Source organism: Quercus lobata, chromosome 5, assembly GCF_001633185.2.
Source record: "Quercus lobata isolate SW786 chromosome 5, ValleyOak3.0 Primary Assembly, whole genome shotgun sequence".
NCBI classification, from domain to species: domain Eukaryota; kingdom Viridiplantae; phylum Streptophyta; class Magnoliopsida; order Fagales; family Fagaceae; genus Quercus; species Quercus lobata.
In genome coordinates, this window is record NC_044908.1 from 69,182,210 (window position 1) to 69,202,864 (window position 20,655).

Genomic DNA, 20,655 nt, shown 5'->3' on the forward strand with positions numbered 1-20,655 from the left:
ATGTGAAACACCAAAATTTTTTACCATCAATATTTTTAAAATGTGAGGCATGAAATATAAAGTTTTATTTTCTATTAATTAGCAAATACATAACACAACGGGGATATTCACTTAAAAAAAGATAATTTCACATTTAAAAACTCAATTACAAGTACAAAAAGCATGTTGCTCTTAGGAATACATAGTCCATACTACAACCCACCCTCAACATTACCTTCACACACAGCTTTCTCCATATATACTTGTCAAAATCTAACTCTCCAAACAAGGCAGAGACGCTACAAGAAATTTTTTAAGAACTGGTCATCAATGGCAAACAGCTTTTAAACAAATTATATTCATAATGATGGGAGAACAAAGACTTAGATGTTTTATTGGTAGACATTCCAACTGTTGATCTTGGTTTACTCACTTCCTTGTCAACCAACAAAGAAGAGCTGGAGAAACTTCAATCAGCTATAATGCGCCCATTGTTTTTGCAAATAGCAACCACTGTTATCAATTTGAGAAGCAAGCAACAGAGGATGGGGACGAGAAACAGAAGTGAGAAAACATAACCAAAAAAGAATATTGGAAATAATGCGGGTATAGAACTAAATTGCAGGTGAATGGTTTATCAAAGAATCACCTGTCAAGACCTGTGTTAAAATGTATAGTATGCATTACTCACTGAAAAATAAGTGAAGAACTTAAATGGGAAATAGAGCAATAGGAATCTCATTTCAATTGTATTCCAGAAATATAACCCGTCACAAAGCATGACATGTTTCTAGCATGTTCAATTACAAACATGCAAATCCAAATAAACCTTTTCTTTTCGGAACATCAAGAGAAGCAGACCATGCATTTATGAAACTGCTTGTAAACAAGGTTCATTTACATATTATCTTTTTTTTTTTTTTTTTTGAGAAACATTTACATATTATCTAAGCCATCGTGTTAGTCAACCACGGCTAAATGGATACAAAGATCAAAGAAATATGACGATGATGATGATGAAAAATGTTAACCAATGCCTTAGGAACTATTTTTGGAAATATTTTACTTGAAGAATAATTTGGAAATATTTTATTTGAAGAATAATAAAAAAATAAATATTGTTGATAGTTTTTTATATTTTTCATTGAAAGTGATATTAAAACTTTCCAATTATGGTTTATTAATAATTGTCCTAAAAGCATCCGTTAACATGACCATTTTTTCTATTTATTTGTTGTGGGGCCCAATAATTTATGGGTCAGGCCCATTTACCTACGGGGAGCCCGAAAGCCCAAGCCGAGGAGGGTTACGGCCCAAGCCCGGTAATATAAAGCGCAAAATAGCCTTGGGATACAACCGAGGACAGCTCAGTCCTCGGCAGAACCCAAAGTCCCATCAGACAGAGGGACAAAAACGGTATAGGACTAATCTTGAAAGGAAATCCAAAATATCAAGGGAAAGCTGCCCTTACTGCCATTCAATACTCTGCACCTGACAGAGCCGCATTCTTTGGCTTTTACAACCACCCCCAACGACTTTGGGTATAGGCTGATGGGACAAGTATCAGTCCTGGGAAAGTTGACCCTACACGTGGATGAAGGACAATGAACGAAGGCTAGTATAAAAGAAAAAGTAAGTAATCTAGAGGCGGGGGGGGAGGGGGGAAATGGCCAAAAACCAGAGCCTCCCAGCCCACCTCCAGGAACAAGATTCCAGGGGTGAAGAAAACTTAACCATGTATGAACACCACGGAAAACCCGCCGCCTGGTGACCAAGGCCTAGCCTTTCAAACCCACGCTCTACAAATGATATTGTATGGGCCTCTTTACGTACGAGCCCAACACCGATACAGTTCGTCACGAATCGAGTCCTTACAATTGGCACCGTCTGTGGGAAAGGCTTGTGTGTTGGTATAGACGGTAGGTTGAGAGAGTTCCTTTGCCGTTTTTAACAACGGTTATAGAGTTTTAGTGTAAAGCTCCGCTAAGGTCTATGATTCTTGACTAGGGGCTACGTTTATTAGCGTCAATCGCTTAGATAACTCTAGGGGCTTGGCTGAGGAGCTACCTCCCCTAAAGCCAGGGTCCCACGCAAAGAGAAAACTAGGTTTTGGACAGAATCAAGGCATTGCATGGTCCTCGGACTCAAGCCTATGGGGAAACTAACTACTTGGATGAGGAAAACTAGGTTTTGGATAGAACCAAGGCATTGCATGGTCCTCGGACTCAAGCCTATGGGGAAACCAACTACTTAGATAAGAAAAAGATTGAGTTTTGTAAGGTTGGCTACCTAATAACAATTCTACGATATTCAATCCTCGGCTCAAATACTGTAAAAGATCAGTGTCGATAGGAGTGTTAAGAAGATGGTGAAACGCCCCATTATTCAGTAGCCTAGGGGGGCTGTCCATTCTACGGATGATACGTCCTTAGATGGTTACTTCCTACAACGCATCGAGCATTGAGCTGTCATCTCGGCTAGGTTTGCGGTAAGTATCGTTTTTCACATGTCGGCATTGTGATGCCAAGCAACTCTATTAAAGTTATGGTGATATCTGTTTTCTTGGTAACGCATTCTTGCCCTAAGTGTCATTGATTCAAATGCTATATTATTGTGCCGAACAGCACTTGCAAATTCACAATAGTGCCTTTCTTTTTGATAAAGGATTAGGGTCCCAAGTATCATACTCTAAGGTCGGCGATATTGTGCTAGGCCGACTTAGTAAGTTTATCATAATGCCTTTGCTTTTCCTGCCTCATGGGAGTTTCAGCCCTAAATATCATTTGTTTGATTCAGTATTATTAAGCTGGATAATTTTTATAAATACGGAGCCGGATATTATTTAAACTGGATTGTGTGCCTATGTATTGCGTTATCATTTCGGAAATAAAGAAATAGAACATATGAAGTCAAATAATAACTATTCTTATTAATATAAAAATGTATTACAATGTACAAAGAGGGGCTTAAACAAACCTATACAAAAGGTAAACTGTCGAAATAATAATAATAATAAATAAAAAAAAACCTCACAATACAGATAAGTAAACAACCAGCTGTCTTGATTAAATTCGTCTCCGAAGTCCTTCCAAACTTTGCCTCAGTATCGCCCATATTGAGAGAGGGACCCTCTTCAGAAGAAGATGGAGGAGATGAATGAAGAAGATGGAGGACATGAGTAAGGAAGGAGGAGAAGAAGAGAGAAGAGATGAAAGGGAAGAAAGAGAGGCAGAAGGGACACCAGTGAACAAAGAGAGGAAGAAGCAGGGGCACTTAGTCCCTGTCTCATTCTTGGCTCCTAACACACTGGTGCCATGTTAGATATGCTTGTGAGAAGCCGGTTGGTACTGATAATGGGTGTCCTCGGCTCAATCACGCTGAAAGGTTGACGTGACGAGCCTCTGCTTTGGATTTTGGCTGAAAGGAAAGTGAGACAAATCTTGAGTCTCCACCATCCTTGCCCTGACCGAGCCATTTTGAGTTTTATTAGAACGTGGTGCTTTTGGGAGGGATATGGTTCTTTCATTGCTTATTACAATGGTAAACGTATCACAACTTAAGGTATGACCAAAGGGTAGAAGTAAACTCTGCGAGGAGTTTAAGGGTTTCAGATTTTGGGGGATTAAAGGGGTATATGTATGGAAAAAAAATCACTCTCGCCTTTTCTTTTTATATGAGGGGCGAAGCAGGAGTAATTTAATGTGTTCAGATCTCCAAGGAAATCGGCAAACAAAAATGTGCCTGTTTTGCTTCCCCATCTCATCAGTAACTGTTAGATTTGAAAGGTCTCATAAAGGGACGCTATTAAAGACACGCTTTGGACATCCAAACGGTAGGAGCGTGTCGTGAGTAAATTAAGGGGAACACCTTGTAAACCGATATATTTTTTGGGCAAGGGGAAAACCGCCAGAATCAATGAAAGGCCAAATTAAATGAACCATAAAAACGGCTCGGAATTACCAAAACCCACCTTTCCAATTCAAAGGTCGGATAACAGGGTTTTGAGGGGCTATTGTGGGGCCCAATAATTTATGGGTCAGGCCCATTTACCTACGGGGAGCCCGAAAGCCCAAGCCGAGGAGGGTTACGGCCCAAGCCCGGTAATATAAAGCGCAAAATAGCCTTGGGATACAACCGAGGACAGCTCAGTCCTCGGCAGAACCCAAAGTCCCATTAGACAGAGGGACAAAAACGGTATAGGACTAATCTTGAAAGGAAATCCAAAATATCAAGGGAAGGCTGCTCTTACTGCCATTCAATACTCTGCACCTGACCCGCATTCTTTGGCTTTTACAACCACCCCCAACGACTTTGGGTATAAGCTGATGGGACAAGTATCAGTCCTGGGAAAGTTGACCCTACACGTGGACGAAGGACAGTGAACGAAGGCTAGTATAAAAGGAAAAGTAAGTAATCTAGAGGCGGGGGGGGGGGGGGAAATGGCCAAAAACCAGAGGGTTACGGCCCAAGCCCGGTAATATAAAGCGCAAAATAGCCTTGGGATACAACCGAGGACAGCTCAGTCCTCGGCAGAATCCAAAGTCCCATCAGACAGAGGGACAAAAACGGTATAGGACTAATCTTGAAAGGAAATCCAAAATATCAAGGGAAAGCTGCCCTTACTGCCATTCAATACTCTGCACCTGACAGAGCCGCATTCTTTGGCTTTTACAACCACCCCCAACGACTTTGGGTATAAGCCGATGGGACAAGTATCAGTCCTGGGAAAGTTGACCCTACACGTGGACGAAAGACAGTGAACGAAGGCTAGTATAAAAGGAAAAGTAAGTAATCTAGAGGCGGGGGGGGGGGGGAATGGCCAAAAACCAGAGCCTCCCAGCCCACCTCTAGGAACAAGATTCCAGGGGTGAAGAAAACTTAACCATGTATGAACATCACAGAAAACCAGCCGCCTGGTGACCAAGGCCTAACCTTTCAAACCCACGCTCTACAAATGATATTGTATGGGCCTCTTTACGTACGAGCCCAATACCGATACGGTTTGTCACGAATCGAGTCCTTACATTTGTTTTTTTGGATTAATGTTATAATATTACAAAGTGAGATAGATATAGTGTCCTAAATTTCAGATTGAATTGAGAAGATAAAGGAAAAAAGCTAAAATTTAGGAATAGTAAATTATTCATTTTAAGCAGTTTGTGTTTATTAATTTAAAATTATTTAGATAAAAGACAGGGGTATTTTAGAGAGTTTAAGAATTTGTGTGAGAATATTTTAGTACGTAAAATGTTAAAACTCAAACTAATAATCCTATTATTAATAGTATAGATAAAGTGATAATTCCAAATTTAATTCAATCTCCAAAATCTTTAAAAATTTTAGAACTAATTTATCTAATAAGTAATAAGTTCATGTTTAAGAATAAGCCGTGCAGGAGGAGAAATTATAAGGTTCTCCTAGTAGATAAGTGATGTGGTCTACCATTCCACTAAAAAACTCTTACCTATTTAAAATTGCTGAGTTAGAAAAATTTTTAAAACATAAACTAATTATTGACTCAGCAATTTTAAATAAATGAGAGTCTTTTAGTAGAATGGTAGACAAGTGACGTGGTTCTCTAGAGGACTGTATAATTTTTTTTTTTTTGGTTAAAGAGGACTGTATAATTTCTTGTGTAGTGGAATGGTCAAACTTCAACATAACTAATAATTAAGATTTTATGCTTAAAAAAAAAAAAAAAAAAAAAAAAAAAAAAAAAAAAAACGTTTTTTATGCATACCCAAGAAGCCGTAAGTATAAGAACTAAGTGTCTAACTTCAACGTGCATTAATTGTCTAACTAACAATTAAGGTTTTATAACTTTATGCTTAAAAAAAAAAAAAAAAAAAACGTTTTTATGTATACCCAAGAAGCCGTACGTATCATGAAAATAAAGTGTCTAACTTTGACGTGAATTAATTGTATAACCAACGGTTATAAAAATAAATAAATAAATAAATAGAAATTGTATAACTAACAATATCAATTAAGAAAAAATTAATAACATTTAAAAAAAAAATTAATAACAGACTCTCAAAAAAAAAAAAAATTAATAACAAATTAACAACAAGTAATCTTTTTTGTGTTTATCCCTTTTTTTTTTTTTTTTAGAATGAGTTTATCCCTAAAATTGATAAAGCAATAGAAGAATAGTTGATAAATGATAATTATAAGAGCAAGTATAAAGTGAATAATGTTGTGTTCCAAACCAATTTACGTGCGGCCGTTGCTTTCATTTCATTTATATAGACTTCCGTAGAATTTCCTATAAAAATTTAAAAAAAAAAAAGAAAAAAAAGAAAAAAAAAAGCTTACTGAGAATTTGAATGAAAAAAAAAAAAAAATCAGTTTTATCTTGTCTAACGTCTAATTGTCTTTCTCTTTCAAAATCCAGTTGATAAACAATTGAAAGTCTTTTTTTCCCATCGAAACTCTCTCTCCTTATCCCTATATATATATATAAAGTACAACTCTACCTTTATTTGATATTTCTGGTGATAAGGTACGTGCCACAATGCAGGGTTTAGAAGAGATATAAAGACTCAGTTTAGAAGATATGAAAAGACTTGATGAGCAGCTTGAGAGGGAGTTTCATCGTATGGAAAGAAAGATACATGAATTGGAAAACAAGTTACGGTTGGTAGAGAAACATAATATATTCCAATTTGATTGGGAGCGAGAGAGGTGGATGAGGATGAGAGCGAGGCTTCCATCTGAAAGAAGATGTGGGATTAAAATAAGCCCTAACCTGGATTAATGTGAACTGATCTGAATTTGATTGGGATGTGAAAGAAAGCTGCAACAAGTAATTAAGAAATTAAAATCTTTACCTGACCAAGCCCTTCGGACTATGTGAGTTTGCCTTTTCCTTAGCAACAGAGCTTTGTAGGTGAGGAATTAATTGTGAGAAAGGGATTAATGTAATTGATAGGGGTTATTGGTGATGCGGTGTGTGTAGAAGACGCGTTTATGATGGGTCAGTTAGGATTAATGGCGTTGGGTCGGTGAGGGGTGAGGTGGAATGGCGCTGGGTGAGGGGAGTTATGGAGGTGGGTGAGAGTTCCGGGTTGCTCACTGTTATGTGATCTTTGTAATAGGTAAAGAGGATTCGGGGCGTAAAGAGAGGAGACAAACATTCAAAAAAGCTGACTAAGTGAGCCCCATAAGAGTGTTCAATTTTATTACCGAAATGCCATTGGAAACTACTATTTGTTGTTTAAAATCAGCTCCGAGGTGATTTCAAAAAACGCTGTTCAAACATGGGTTTTGGAACAATAATTTTCAAACAACCCTAAACAGAAAACGGTGACCAAACACGTTTTTTTAAATTTTGGACACTAGTGTTCAGTGTTTAAACACTGAGCACTATGTTTTGAAAAGGGTGACCAAACGGCCCCAATGTATTCTTTATTTTTAGCATTTTTTTTTCTAAAATATAATTCAATTATTTAATTTAATTAGTTTATTTCCGTTTTATTGGCAATGGCAGAGAGAATTGGAAGAATTTCATAATAGGATCCTTAACCTCTAAAAGGACATTGATGCCGGATGTGCAATTGAGTTGGAGATGGTGAGCATTCATGCCAGACATGCAATTGAGTATGAGTTCTACTCGTACTCCAGAGCTGAACTGAAATGTCTATTATTTTATTATAAATTAATAATAATAGTGGACAAGTTAGTTCCTAAAAAAAAAAAAAAAAAAAAAAAAAAAGGCTATCTAGCCAATTCGTTTCATTTGACAAAGAGATAAAAAGTAATAGATACGATTAGTATCCAAGTCTACTGATTCTCAAAAGAAAAAAAAAAAAGAAGGAAATTCAGATCTACCAGGACCACTTCTACTCTTAATCATGTACAGCGTGGATCAACACACTACTCTAAAGCATTAAGCTTAGATTTTTTTTTTTTTTTTTTTAATAATTTTAAATATCCATAACTTTTTGCAGATCTATTAACTTTGATGTTGCAGATTGGTGCATAATGAAAGTGGTGTCAATCAATGATCTCTTATTCATTCACAATTTGCCAACGTAGCAAACTGCGAAGCTGAGTTGTGAAAAGAGACTGAAAAATTGTCCCCAACATAGCTCCGTTCCAAAAGCATCATAACCACTGATATGCAACCCGAACATAACGATTGCACATGCAAATGTGTGTGCCTCCGCTTCGATGATTACAAGACTGGACAGGAAACAAGTTGAATCCAATTTTGGCATATACCTGCCTCCATTAGGGAGCATAAATCGGTTCTAGTTACATAATTCACCCTCTCACATAATGAGTCTTGCACATATCCTTGTGTGAGGAGGCGGCAGCATAATAAATTGGGTGTGCAATAATTTCACCTACAAAACCTTGGCAGTTCCAACAACTTGTGCAGAGCAACAATTGTTTTCTGAGGCCAATATACAGAAAAAAGGTGTCTGTATAATTAAACAAGATGAATTCAAATACCCTTGCATGAACCCTATATATTGGTTAAACCATGCAAACATCCTCAGCTAAGTTCTGCAGTAAAGCAATTTCATCAATTTATTTATGTACTTCATAGAAAAAGTATATTTAAATTACAAAACAGAATCTTTAGAAACTAATGGATATGCAATCAAACACTAGAAAATAAAGCCTTGGAAGATATTAATAACTTGTCATGCTGAGGGCTATGAGACTATAAAATTCATAATTGAATTGATTTAAAAAACCCCAGCAACTTCACATACAACAAAGCTCACTCATGGTCATGAGCGGTCCCTAGGTTCCAGGGCAGCAATTTCTCTCACGACTTGAGCCTTGTCAGCCTCAAACTGTTGATCATCTGCAATAGCAAACTATTATGGTAAACATGGTGCCAACTAACAATCCAACTTTCAAATTATCGTTGATAATAAAATGACTTTTACCCTTATCAGTTTTGAAATCAGCAAATAGCCTTAGAAGCTTGCTTCTATTAGCAACAAGTATGCTGATGATGTCGGGAGGTTTATTTTGATTAGCAGCAAATAGCTGTAGCAATGCAAAGATGTGAACATAAATTTTTTTTGATAGTGTAAAGATGTGAACATAAATAACAGAAGGAACACTTAAAAGATCATTAGTTTAAAATGCAGCCTAATCCAATATATATTACCTTAAACACATGAAATGCTTCTATCTGGATGGTCTTGCTTGACTCCTGCAAACGAGGAAATCCACAATTTTACAATGTAAGTTTTGGTTAAACAAAGATTAGATATTCGAACTTCTATTTTGGGTGATAAATTAGAATAAGATGAATATTCTAACTTTTAATCTCAGTGGTTTGAAACTTGACACTACGTTAGAAGTGGAGATGGTACATCTAGGTCAGATGTCTGGGGAGAGTGAAAATGTTGGCATATTGGCAAGAGCCATAAAAGATGAAAACATTATCATCTCAACAAGAGGCCCATCATATATTTAGAGGGCCATTGTCATTTACTAACATAAAGACAAAAAAAGAATACGAAATGAATCATAAACTGCCGTAAAATAATTGTGATTTTAAAGAAAATATGGTTTTACTAAGCAATCAGATAGATTATCATACTCTAAGAAGATTCATAAGAATCCTCAAGTTGTCCCTTGAGCTAACATATCGAGTCATTATGACCGAATTCGAACGATCTAGTAGCATATCTCCCAACAGCTGTAACAAATAAAAAGGCCTTATTAGCATATTATATAATGTCAGAATTACTAGCAACAATTCCACAAAGACCAATGAGAAAAGAAAAATTCTCTGGAACGCTACAAACGGAAAAAAGGAAAGAAAATCTTTAAAAGGATTATATTTTCAACGAGGAGAGAACATTCCTAGCTCTGAAATCTATTTTTTTTCTTCATTTGATGCATATATTTTCCTTTTAAATAGTTGGGTCAAATGTCAAGTAGTGATCATACCTTGACAGCTTGTCGCCTGGTGATGTAATTAGAAGATTCTAGGAGCTTTGAGTTGTACTCTGCAAAAAACTGGAAAAAAAAAAGGGAGATATATCAAGTTGTGATCAATCAAAAACCCTAGGTCCCTGGCCTGGAGGGTAACAAACTTAGCTCCCATTAGACTACTTGGTTGAACGATTAAATTCACTCTTTCCCAATAACTTAGGCATCTAGAATAAGTCATCATTTATTAAGTATCAAAGGAGGTGATTCTGAGTTCAAATCCTATCTCTACTTAATACCCATTTAAAGTTAAAATTCCACATGCGGGACTTCATTAAAGAAGAGTCTAGGCCCAAACATGACAGAAGCGTTAGAATATTGATTAAATGATAATACAAACCCATTTCTATCAACTTAGGCTTTTGGGGTCAGTAGTAAATTATCGACGCCTCATTGGTAGGAGTTTCCAAACTTGGCACTTAACATAAGCAACAAAAATAGCATGAAGTTTGGAAACAAAAAGTTGACATGCAAATAATGAGTTTTTATGATAGCCATACCCAAATGCTAAAGCCCTTTGAAAGAGGATTTTATCGAAGATGAGATCTTACAAAAATGAAATTGTGGTGTGATGGCAAGTGCCTTCCACCAAAAGCTATAGGTCGGGGTTCAAGTCCAAGAATTAGCCTCTCCAATAAATTGGGGGTGAGGTTGTCTACCATGAATTCTCCCAAACCTCGCAGAAGTGGGAGTTTTGTACACAAGGTACAACCTTTTATAAGATCTTACGAGACAAATGAGCAACAAAATAAGAGCCAAAAGTAAATAACCAAGTGGATGAACTAAGTTGTAGGTCTTATTGTTATTTTTTTCACCTCCAAGATATGATTTGTTTTTAATAAATCAATAATTGGGATTGGAGGGATTTAAACCTTTGATGTCCCTGTTAAAAAAACACCAAAAGGTGCTAGTTGAGCTACAAGGCTCTTGGCATGATATACCATGTATTTTAAGAGCGACAAATGAAGGCAACAATAAGTTATAATATCACAGAATCATTGCCTGAATGGTATTACAGAAGTTCTAACCTATTACAGAATCATTGCCTTAATGGATTTTTTCAGTTGATCATGCATCATATAGCTTCTTCTCATGTTAGTGTGTGCATTAGTAAAAACATGCAACCAAAGGAAAAAATGTTTACCCAGTTAGTTACCCAAAAAAAAAATGTTTACCCAATCATAATTCTTAGAAAGAAACTCAGCAACAGTTGATTTATGCCTAGTCAAGAGCTCCTGCAACAAAATGTTACAATAGCGTCAGAATGAACCCTTAGTGCAATAGTGAAAGAACTATGATACCAAATAGGAAATTAGATCAAGCATTAAATATGTTCAACATTAATAGAAGTAGTGAAAAAGAACATGTCAATTATGGAAGTAACAAGAAATATGAATTCAGACAGAGTAGAATAGCATATAAGAGAACATGCGTTTGACCTTGACTAGTTTGTTGAGGTTACATAGCCAACCCCAAAATTTTGGGACTAAGGCTTAATTGTTATTGTTGTTTTCAATATGTTCAAAACTTTGTCCAAATGGAGTGCAGCAAGTGGAAGTCTAGTTAAAGAAAGGGCTAAAATATCATGCAGTCCTAACTTCAGAAATTGGATCATAGTGATTAAGGCACAAAATTTATGATTCATGACTAGCTCTGTCAGTTGAACTTAACCTTAAAAGTTGTAGCAGCATCTGCAGCAATGTCGAAATGTGGGAGTTGTATATAATCAAAAAACTTCTTCATGTGCTGAGATTCCAAAACATATCTACAATTAAATCGGAAAAATCCAATAAGTTATAGAGTTTATTATAGACAAACACCATAAAAATTAGGCTCAAAATAATTTGAAATTTGCCCAAAATTGCAACATAATATATAGATCTAATTTTGTTAAATCGCATATTGAATGATAGCATGATATCCACACCAATTTGGTAGACATGCCTAAGAACTTTATCCAAGAAGGATATCTACAGAACAAAACTTGTAAAAACTTAATTGCTCAAGAATTTAGTGATGTAATGGCTTAGAAAGGCAATCAGCCAATTTCTTTTTACTCACCTTGCAACAGTTTGGTGACGTATGCACTCCCTCAACATTGCACTATAGTGTAAAGCCATGTCTGTATTTTCATAACTATAGGAAACAACATTCTACCATTAGAACATGAAAATTTATATGGGAAAATAAGAAAACAGCAGTTTGAAAACCCTAAACAGTCTAAACAACAGATTCTAGCAACCCAAAGTGAATATATTTTTCTTTTCTTCTTTTTTTCCGCTAAATATTCAAAATGATTATCTAATAAGCCCAAAGCCTTAACAAAAAATTTCTCACTTTCATGCCCTGTTTCCAGGGAACTCCCTTTCCCCCAACCCTCCACAAGGAAAGTAAAGAAGGAAGGTATAACAATAGTGTAAATAGCAGATAATTAAAGAGTAATTAATAAGCCCAAAGCCTTAACAAAATTTTTCTCACTTTCATTCTCTATTTCCAGGGAACTCCCTTTCCCCCAACCCTCCACAAGGAAAGTAAAGAAGGAAATAAAAGGATGAACCATCTCACTGCATGTTTAGAGTATCTAGTCTAGACCAACTGCTTAATGCTTAGAGCATTAGTTTTTTTTTTTTTGATAAGTAACGAAAATTTTATTAAAAATCTAAAAACAGCCAACCCGAGTACATTGGGAATGTACTATGGGGGCATAAATCAAAAACCAAGATTACAACGATCAAGTAAAACAGGAAGGGAAGAATAAGAAAAATGACAAAAGACCACACTCCAATCAAGGAAAGTGTGTAGAAAAAAAGACTTAATCTCTAACATAGAGCGTTCACATCCCTCAAAGCTTCTGGCATTCCTTTCGCGCCAAATACACCATAACAAGCAATCAGGCACAATTCTCCACAACTCTATATTTCTATGTCGTCCAAACTAACCCTACCAAGATTCAAACAACCCAATAACCTTCTAAGGCATAACCCAATGAATTCCAAACAAACAAAACACCAACGACCACAACTCACAAGCAATGGGGCAATGAAGCATTAGTATCAGTTTACCTAAAATTTTCCCCCTATTTTAGGATAAGAATCTACTTTTCCTATTTTAGCTAATCACTTTTCCTTTTCACCCACATCAAATTCCCTATTTTAAACCCTATTTTGTTTAAATATTACTTCTTCATTCAGTTTTTATTATTTCTCTCACCCTAAAATAGGGCACAGGCAGGGAGGCTAATGAGGATTGTTTTTTGGATGATTTTTGGTTTTGCTTACCTCTATTGACCCCTTACCCTAAAATAGGGAAGTTGCTACCAATGCTCTTATAAACCCAAAGGTCCCAAACCACTTCAAACTTCAGTTTATTTGTTTATTTTTTTCCGTCCATAACCAAAGTGAACCAAATCCTTGGTTTGCCAAAAATAGAAACTTGCAAATTAACTTGGTGGATGAAAATGATATAATTAGTTTTGACCAAGGAGTACCCCAGAGCAATGATGTGACTATCCAGTTTAAGAAAAAAGCTAATATGGGTCAAATGAGAGAGAGAGAGAGTTCTAAAACTCTAAACAGCAGACCCCTAAAGAACAGATTATAACAAATCAAAATGATTGTCCAACAAAATACGTATGAAAAGATGTTATTATGAATGCTAAAAGCATCCAACAACAGTGTAAATGGCTGACAATTAAAGAGATCAATAAATTGATAAGCACAAAGCCTTGACACAAATTTTCTAAATTTTTAATCTCTATTTCCAGGGAACTCCCACCTTCCCACTCCCATAATATAAAATTAAGGAAAGAAAGGGCTGAAAACCTCTCACTGCATGTTTGATTATCGGTGTGAGCTCTAGCAATTAATCACCCATATTTTAACCCATAAGAACGCTTGGCAAACGGTAACCCTACCATCTACACAGACTCTTCCGATAGTGGCTTACCCGGCTATCAAAATATCCATTAGGTCTAAGTTTGCTTCCAAGTAATCAGATGCAATTAATCTTGAATTAACTTGCTGCCTTTGCAAATTTGCAACAACTTGGGTGGCGTCTTTTCGAGCCTGCAAAAGATTATTGTTGTCAAAATTTATGCCAAGCTATGATATGTAGACAAAAACATGGTGTCAGGTGGTAGTTTTTGGTCCGCTGTTGGATGCTCCGCTTTATTTTCCTGTTAATGCCATACCAATAACTTAAAAAAATTTCTCAATATTGTAAGTGGATCAGTACAGAACTTCCAAAAATCTAGACAAGAGGAAGCCTATATCATATGTGTGTCTGTGTGAATTCATAATATCAAACATATACATTTCGCTTTGTTTATTCAAGCAAGTAGAAGATGTGTTTAGAAAAAATCATGAAAATAACAACTATGTATAAATTTCTCAAATACATGTGTAAAATATATTCATCATTCTAAACATTTTTAAGGTAGAGGTAGACGTATTCTTTCATAGGTGTCCAAATGAGTTTTGATAGAGGTGGAGATGCAGATCATGTGCTCCAAAGTCAAACTGATCAATTACTTAAAGTAGGCGCATGCTATAAATCATAGGTAATAAGAGAACAGTTGTAATAGAATATTCGCCTTAACTCAATACATTCAAAGGTTCATTTCTAAAATCCATACAGTTCAATGTTGGAAATTCAAGGCAAGTATACAAACTGGTAATCAAGTGCTCAAACAGGAGCCCATTAAACAGAATTAAAACTCACAAACTAATCCTAAAAAGGCAGCATGCTTACCTCCAAGGTCAGTTTCGGTAGACATAAAATCAGAAGCCGCAGTGTGTCCTCTCTGAAAAACTCTTGAGTCAATTGTGCACAAGCTTCTGAGACTGGCTCGGACTCGCTATTTCCATAAAGAATTGATTTGATCTCCCTGATATTTTTACATAACTCTGACATCTGATGAGAAATGCAATGTTGAAAAGCAAAGTAAATTATAAACACTAGCCAAAACAGAGTGCATTTTTTTTTTTTTTTTGATAAGTAAGAAAGATGTATATTAAAAAAACTACCTCATGTGAAAAAAACATAAGGCATAACAAAGAGGACAAGATTGATTATCAAACTCTTGTTAAGTAAACAGAGTGCATTAAATAGGACAAGATTCCAAAACTCTTGTTATCATATGTATTTATCTTCAAGCACATTGATCGCCATACTAACATTAATATAATTTAAGGTCTAGCACGCATCAATCCCTATTTTGATTATCAAACTTAATTTAAATGATGGTTTATGAAAAGTTTTCTTATATACTACATCTACAAACCATGCATTAATGCGTCCATAATCACCAATATGAATCAATTGAAACCATGGCTGACATATACAACATTTAAGCTTAGATTCAAACAAGAATCTAAAAAAAAAAAAAGCTTAGATTCAAACAATAATGAGAAATTCGAATTCATGTTAATTTGAATTTCTCATTAGAGATTCATTTCCATGATTTTTGCAAAAAAATTAAACACCAAAAAAAAAAAAAAAAACCAAATCATCTAATGCATCAATATGTATTAATAATGTCAATAATATCTCAAAAAGGCTTTCGATTCTTTTAGTAAGCTAAAATTCTCTCAGTTTCACAAGTGTAGAATGAAATTCCGCTCATCAGCTACAATCAGAAGCCCAATCACTGAGCCAGATTTTCACTATTTAGCTTAATTTCAGCAAAAGAAATCAATTGAAACCATGGGTAACATATACAACATTTAAGCTTAGATTCAAACAAGAATCTAAAAAAAAAAAAAACTTAGATTCAAACAATAATGAGAAATTCGAATTCATGTTAATTTGAATTTCTCATTAGAGATTCATTTCCATGATTTTTGCAAAAAAATTAAAACACAAAAAAAAAAAAAAAAATTACCAAATCATCTGATGCATCAATATGTATTAATAATATCTCAGAAAGACTTTCGATTCTTTTAGTAAGCTAAAATTCGCTCAATTTCACAAGCGTGGAATGAAATTCCGCTCATCAGCTACAATCAGAAGCCCAATCACTGAGCCAGATTTTCACTATTTAGCTTAATTTCAGCAAAAGAAATCACATAGCAACAAAAATTGAACAAAGATTTTCAATTTCCATTTCTACAATTCTCTCGGCCGCATAAAGTAGAGAGCTGGTCGAAACAAAAAATGAAAAAAGAGAACATACTCGGATCCGAGTTAGGGAAAAAAAACAAGGTAAAGACGGGTTAACCTTCTCTTCGCGCTTGCTTTCGCGAAGATCAGAGGAGGCGCGGTTGGTGTAGAGGAGGAGATCGCGAGTTTGGCGAACGATTTCGGGCGGAGTTCGAGGCTTGGACTTGAAGAGGCCTTTCATCTTCTTGTTGGAGAGCTCCGACGGAGCCACCGACTTATTCTTCAGGAGCTGCGGCGTCTGCAGCGTTGTTTGAGAGACTGAGAGCGCCTTAGCCACCCTCCGTGCACTCACCGGATTTGACACGCAATTTCCTATCGTGTCTCACTCTTTCACTCACTCTCTTCTTTTTTATTTCTGTTTTTTATTTTAGGGTTTACTTTAAGACTTGTCCTTTCTATCTACTTGTCTCTCTCTCTTTGGCGTCAAAGACGAAGATGATCACAGAGAGATAATACATTATTGACAAAAAAAAAAAAAAATTGATTATCTGTTGCGTTTTACTAAATACTGTCTCGGATGGGGGGAAGTTGGGAGGACTTCGTGAGATCCAACGGTTGTCAGCTTTGGGCTTTGGCTCTTTACACTAACGGAAGGTCGTTGTTCTGTTTCTTACTTGGACTCACTTGAATATTTTATTTTGAGTAATCCTAAAGTGGTAAATTACTTGAGAAATGAAATCTTCACAATATTTTCACAACAAATTTTAAGTGATAGGTTGTTATTAATTGTTATTATTGGGGCAAAAAAGTAATTTTAGGTTATGTTTGTCATGGCTTAAAAAGCCAACTTATTTTACTATTTAGTTTATTTTTGCTATTATTCATGGGTCCTACTACACTTTGGGTATTATTCATGGGTCCCACTGTACTATTTCAATTAACTTTTATTTTTATCTATAATACTTTCTGGAAAAAATTTTCAGTTTCAGATAAATAAGCTGTTCCCAAACGGAAACTAAGTGTTAGGTTCAAATTTGAATTAATAACAACTGATCACCTATAATTTGTTATCGACGTAGCACCTCTCAAATTAATTTATAACCTTTTTACAAATTATTGATGTGAAATTTTTTTTTATTAGTTCTAAGTTCTACCTGGGACTCATTGTTAACATCACATTTTTACTTACCAATAATTGTTTAAAAAATGCTAAAGTCACATTAATAGTTTATAAAAATATTGTAAAATAATTTGTGTTTATAGTATTATTCTTTTATTTTATTTTTTTTTCATAAAAAAGATACTATTAGAGCATTTGGATAACATTTTTGTAGAAGAATAAAAAATGAAAAAAAAAAATTTCTTTGAGAGGATGTAGATTTTGGATTTTTTTTTTAATATTTTAAATCATTTTTCTTCATTTATTCAAGTGAAATCTAAAAAAATTGTCTATCATAATTAGTATTATACTTCTGTGATGCACGACTTAATTAAAAAATATATGCAAATAAATTTAAACTATATTAATAACTTTTGAATTGCTTGAAATGTCAATAAAGTTTTATTTAGAGTAAAATAATGATTTTAATAAGTCACTTGTCACAAGTATGGTGTGTAGTGTGTAAATTTTTATTATATATTAAAAATAAATATTATAATATGTGATCAAAATAATTAGAATAAATATACATATAAAATATTATCTTAAATTATTTGAGACTTTTCATAGTAGATTTTTTTTTTCTTTTAACCTAATAGAATTTAGTTGATGTAGGATTTTAAATTTCTTGAAACTTTGATAAGAGTTTTGTGTAAAGTTACATAAAGAAGTGTAAGGGCTGCAAAAAGAAAGGCCAAAACCCACTAAGAATAGTGGTGTCTTGTCCAAATCTTGCCCCAAACAATAAATTTTTAAGAGAGTGGGTTTTAAACTCAAGTGCGGTATAAATATTAGTCCAAGTCTAAGACTATTGAATCCAGAATAACAGATAAACGAATGCATGACAATAGTTGAGGATAATACCCTTCTCGGGCGAGTCCCAGGGTAAATCTTTTATTAATAACTCAAGCTCAAGTTCCCTTACAAGGTTCCCCTTAGTTCTTTCCCTAGTTTTCTCTTTCTTGGAAAATATCCATCCCCTTTTTCTAGGAGGTTCCCTTTCTTTTATAATTCCTTCCCTGGCATCTCAGTCCTCCACTTGTACGTTTCAGGTGATCCTTCAGGATACTTGTCCCATTAGGACCCTTCTGGAGGTAGTAGAGATAGTTGCTAGTTGTGATGTTGCTGTTCAGGAGTTATTTCCTTATTAATGCGGCTGGTTAGGTTGGTGCAGAGTATTGAATGTGGAGGTGGGAGGTATCTTCTTCAGAAAACTTCCTCCCACCATCCTTGTAGGTCTCATCCTCTCTTGTTGATGTCCTTTCCCTTATCCTTGGGCTTCAATAAGGTGTCAGTCATCCCTTTGCTCTCTTGCTCTCCTTAGGTGGGTGGAGTCCCTTTTGCCTATTTTTCTTTATTTAGATTGAATGCCTTCACCCTCGGATTAGGCTCCTCAGTCCTCGGCTCCCTCATAAGAAGATAGTCACTTGATTCAATAATAACTTGTAGAATCCAACTTTGATTATATAATATGGGGTAAATTCTAGTTAACTATCTTGAGGTTTGGACTAATGTCAAACATACAATTGAAAAATAACCAAATTGGTCCTTAAACACAAATAGCGTGTAATGCCATTTGCGCACTCTACCTAAAACAAATTGATAATGTAGTTTTTCATTTCCAAGACTACAACTTTACATCATTTCTTGCTTTTCCCAATGCCAATAAGTGCTCTGTAAACCAAAAGAAATGTTAACCCAATTTGAGTATGAGCAAAGAGGTGCAACATTCACTCATAAAATATTTTCGAATTCAATAAAGAGAAAGAGGGCTTCTGTGAAAGTTTTGAAGGAGAGGAACAAATTAGTTTTTTTTTTTTTTAGTTACAAATTAGTTCTTGATATTACAATATAGCTAAAATTTATAGTGACTGAAGCAGTATTAATTACTTGAAAAGAGCTGATTTAGTTTTTGTTGGTAACTCTAATTTGTTCTAGTTTCTAATGGTTGACCAAATATTGGCTGCTTTAGAGCACTGACCAAATATGCTTTCTTATGAGAGGTAATACAACTCTCTTCACAGAAAGTGGGCAGTTATGTGATAGAAAATTGTTTTAGGCAGAAGGCAAAATTTATATTGTAGACTTTAGGGTTGTAAATAAGCCAAGCTTTATCGAGTAGTGTGTGTTTGAGCTTGGCTCGTCAATAAAAATCAAATGTTCAAGCTTGGCTTGAACTTGAGACAAGCCTAAAAACAATGTTTGAACTTGAGCACGTGAGAGTGCCAAAAAGCTTGAGCTCTGCTTGGCTTGGCTTGATTAATTAGTCAAACCAAACTCGAGCTTAATAGCAAGCTCAAACTCGAGCTCAAGTCAAGCTTTTTAGCTTGAGATCCAAAAAAATTGCATCATCAAATGCTTATATCACCAAAAATCAAGTAAACAAATATATATATAATATACTCATTTTATCATGCTTCTAACACTCGTGATTAGAAATTGTTTAAATTATAACTTTACATAATTAAATCCATCCATCATCATTCATTGTCTATAGCTTGAGTACTTGTTCAAAATACAATTTTTATATCCGCATTTGTCATTCATGCAACTATAATCTTCATAAATCTAAATAAATTAACATTCCAAAACATATATGAATAAACAAGCTATAAATTAATATTTCAAAGCATATGTGTAATGTCATAATAATGAGATTATTTAGTAAACATATATCAAGCTATAAACAAGCCTAAGCTCGACATGTTTTATATCGAACCTTATTGTTCATGAGCTTGGTCATGAACAATTTTTTTTGCTTGAACTCGGCTTGTTTATCAAACAAGTCTAAAACTAAGGCTTAAGCTTGAATTATTTGTAAACAAACGAACATGAACGAGCTTTTTATTGAGCTAAGCTTGAGTTGTTCATGAACGGCTTGATTTGTTTACAGCCCTAATTGTAGTTTCTTTTGGCCAATTTAGAGCACTTATTGGCATTGGAAAAAACAAATACTGTAAAGATGCAGTCTTGGAAATGAAAAACTAAGTATAAATTTATTTTAGGTAGAGGGCACAAATAGCATTACATGCCCTTTATGTTTAAGGGCCAATTTAGTTAATTTTTTAGTTATCTTGGATGTGTTTGGCATTAGCCCAAACTTCAAGGAAGTTGACTAGAATTTAATCTATAATATATATATATATATATTTTTGTCTAAATACTAGATTTGATCATTATTGTAATTATTAAGGGACATTTAATACAACTGTCTTAATATATAGACTTATCTATTCTAACATTTAAGGAAAATAATATGACAAGATTCTAATGGAAGATTTAAATATAAAATAAAATTTAAAATCAATTGAAAAGAATATGTTATTAATAATTAAGTGTAAATTACAAACAATAAAGCTAGAGACACAATAATAGTTCACAATAATTTCACAAAATTCTTAAAATAGCCTACCACCTCACACATGGATCTATCACAATGTAAAATTAAAAAAAAA

At 34.7% G+C, this 20,655-nt stretch overlaps 1 protein-coding gene across 1 annotated transcript; it reads right to left on the bottom strand.

Moving 5' to 3' along the window:
- Positions 1–8,389: 8,389 nt before the first annotated feature.
- LOC115991546 (putative MO25-like protein At5g47540) lies at positions 8,390–16,548 on the bottom strand. The gene is made up of 11 exons (XM_031115321.1): positions 16,160–16,548; positions 14,692–14,853; positions 13,888–14,006; positions 12,004–12,078; positions 11,614–11,707; positions 11,118–11,177; positions 9,901–9,969; positions 9,548–9,646; positions 9,110–9,154; positions 8,883–8,985; positions 8,390–8,797 (listed from the first exon to the last, which is right to left on the bottom strand). The coding sequence occupies exons 1-11, from the start codon at positions 16,280–16,282 to the stop codon at positions 8,721–8,723; spliced, it is 1,026 nt and encodes a 341-aa protein (XP_030971181.1). The 5' UTR covers positions 16,283–16,548; the 3' UTR covers positions 8,390–8,720.
- Positions 16,549–20,655: the final 4,107 nt, after the last annotated feature.